Source organism: Panicum virgatum, chromosome 2N, assembly GCF_016808335.1.
Source record: "Panicum virgatum strain AP13 chromosome 2N, P.virgatum_v5, whole genome shotgun sequence".
NCBI lineage: Eukaryota > Viridiplantae > Streptophyta > Magnoliopsida > Poales > Poaceae > Panicum > Panicum virgatum.
The window spans coordinates 46,788,624-46,790,167 of NC_053146.1; the positions used below are offsets into that span (position 1 = coordinate 46,788,624).

General features: G+C 45.7%; 1 protein-coding gene across 1 annotated transcript; it reads right to left on the reverse strand.

The window, feature by feature from the left end:
* Positions 1-512: 512 nt before the first annotated feature.
* Positions 513-1,149, reverse strand: LOC120662687. The gene is made up of 2 exons (XM_039941782.1): positions 931-1,149; positions 513-845 (listed from the first exon to the last, which is right to left on the reverse strand). Exons 1-2 carry the CDS (start codon positions 1,147-1,149, stop codon positions 513-515), a joined length of 552 nt encoding a protein of 183 aa, XP_039797716.1.
* Positions 1,150-1,544: the final 395 nt, after the last annotated feature.

Below are 1,544 nucleotides of genomic sequence, written 5' to 3' on the forward strand. Positions count from 1 at the left end.
GTCCTTCTCTACAGTCTACAACCATTGACAGCTCCTGCTCAAGCAACAAGGATACATCAACTTTTTAAGCATCTTTTCAAGGACAATTTCAGCAAACCATTCCTAGAGCATCCCAAGGAGCAGTGGCCGCCTTTCTTACTTGTTGTTTGGTGTCAAGTACTGAAAATCTCTAGCTGGAAGATGATACATTTTCTGAACTTATGTTACTACTTCTTATATTGTTTGATGACATCAACCTGAAGATATCATTTGCTGTAAATATTTGCTGCTATGAGATGATATTTATGAACTCAGGTTCATGTTAGTGCTGTTACCTTAGCTCTATGAACTCTGGTTCATGTTAGTACTCTATGAACTGATATTGTTAACTGCCATCCATGTGCATTTATCACTTTATTTTGCAAACTAGTTCATTTTGCACTGAAATATGCTGCAAGCTCAGTCAACATTTACATGAAAAGATCATGCACAAACAAAGCTTGCCACAAAAGCTCAGGCTCTAACAGAGCAAGTCATAATGATGAGTACTTCAGTACAAACAACAGCCCTAACAAAGTAAAAACTACAATGCACCTACTAAAACAACTGAAGATGCTCTTCTCCTTCAAGTCACTTTGCTCCTTTTCCTCCATCTTCTTATTGAATTCATCCTTCTTCTTTTCTAGTTGCACTATCATTTGCCTGAGCTCTCCATTTTCCTCCTGAATCCTCTGAACATGCTGCTGCTCCTCTTCTTTCTCCCTCCTCAGCTGCCAAACAGCATCACGAAGGTCACACATCAAAATCCGCTCATACTGTGTGGCCTCACGATCCATCCACACATAATAGCCGCAATCCCCGGGTTTCTACATTCAAATGAATTGCGCAGCAAATCAGAAAATCAATCGCAGAGCAGACCAATCTAAAGGGACAACCTAAAGAAATGCTTACCAATCCTGAAGGGCATCTGTAGTACCTCCGGCCCAGGTTGTCGTCGCTCCAAGATGTCCAGCAAGGCGCCTTCCTATTGCAGCGGCACTTCACCGCTGGGGAGTAGTCATACGGACCTACTCGGTACGGCACCGGCGCCCTAAACCTCTCCATCTCCCCGCCTCCTCTTCCTCTCGACGATGCGGACCACCCTGACGAGCGTGAGCTTGACGACGCCATGGCCGCAGGCCCGCAGCCTCCCTCCCTTCGTCGCCGGACCGTGCCCCCCTCGCTCGGAGAAACCCTAGGTCCGCCAGGAACCCTAGAACCGACGTGGGCTAAAACTATATTAGATCAACCGTTCAATCAAACTTTACTACTCAAAACTTTATTCACACAATTAAGGATTTACCATTGTACCCTTGATCAAATAAAAAAACAGAAATACAATTTTCCAACCTCATCTCCACCGATGGGGGGCCCACCACTTCGGTATGCACGTGCACCAGGTGCTTAGGGCCCACCATTTAGTATGCACCGGGTGCATACCAGGTGCCTCTCTTTTTGGTGCCTCTTGGTATCTGTACTTTTCTAGCCGTTGGATCAAGCGACGTGATGCGTCCATTTTTCTCCGA

What these genes read in the sequence shown, in the direction of transcription:
- LOC120662687 (XM_039941782.1), bottom strand. Translation starts at nt 1,149, where the DNA reads ATGGCGTCGTCAAGCTCACGCTCGTCAGGGTGGTCCGCATCGTCGAGA. An exon ending in ACAGATGCCCTTCAGGATTG is followed by an intron (nt 846 to 930) that starts GTAAGCATTTCT and finishes ATTTGAATGTAG; the next exon opens with AAACCCGGGGATTGCGGCTA.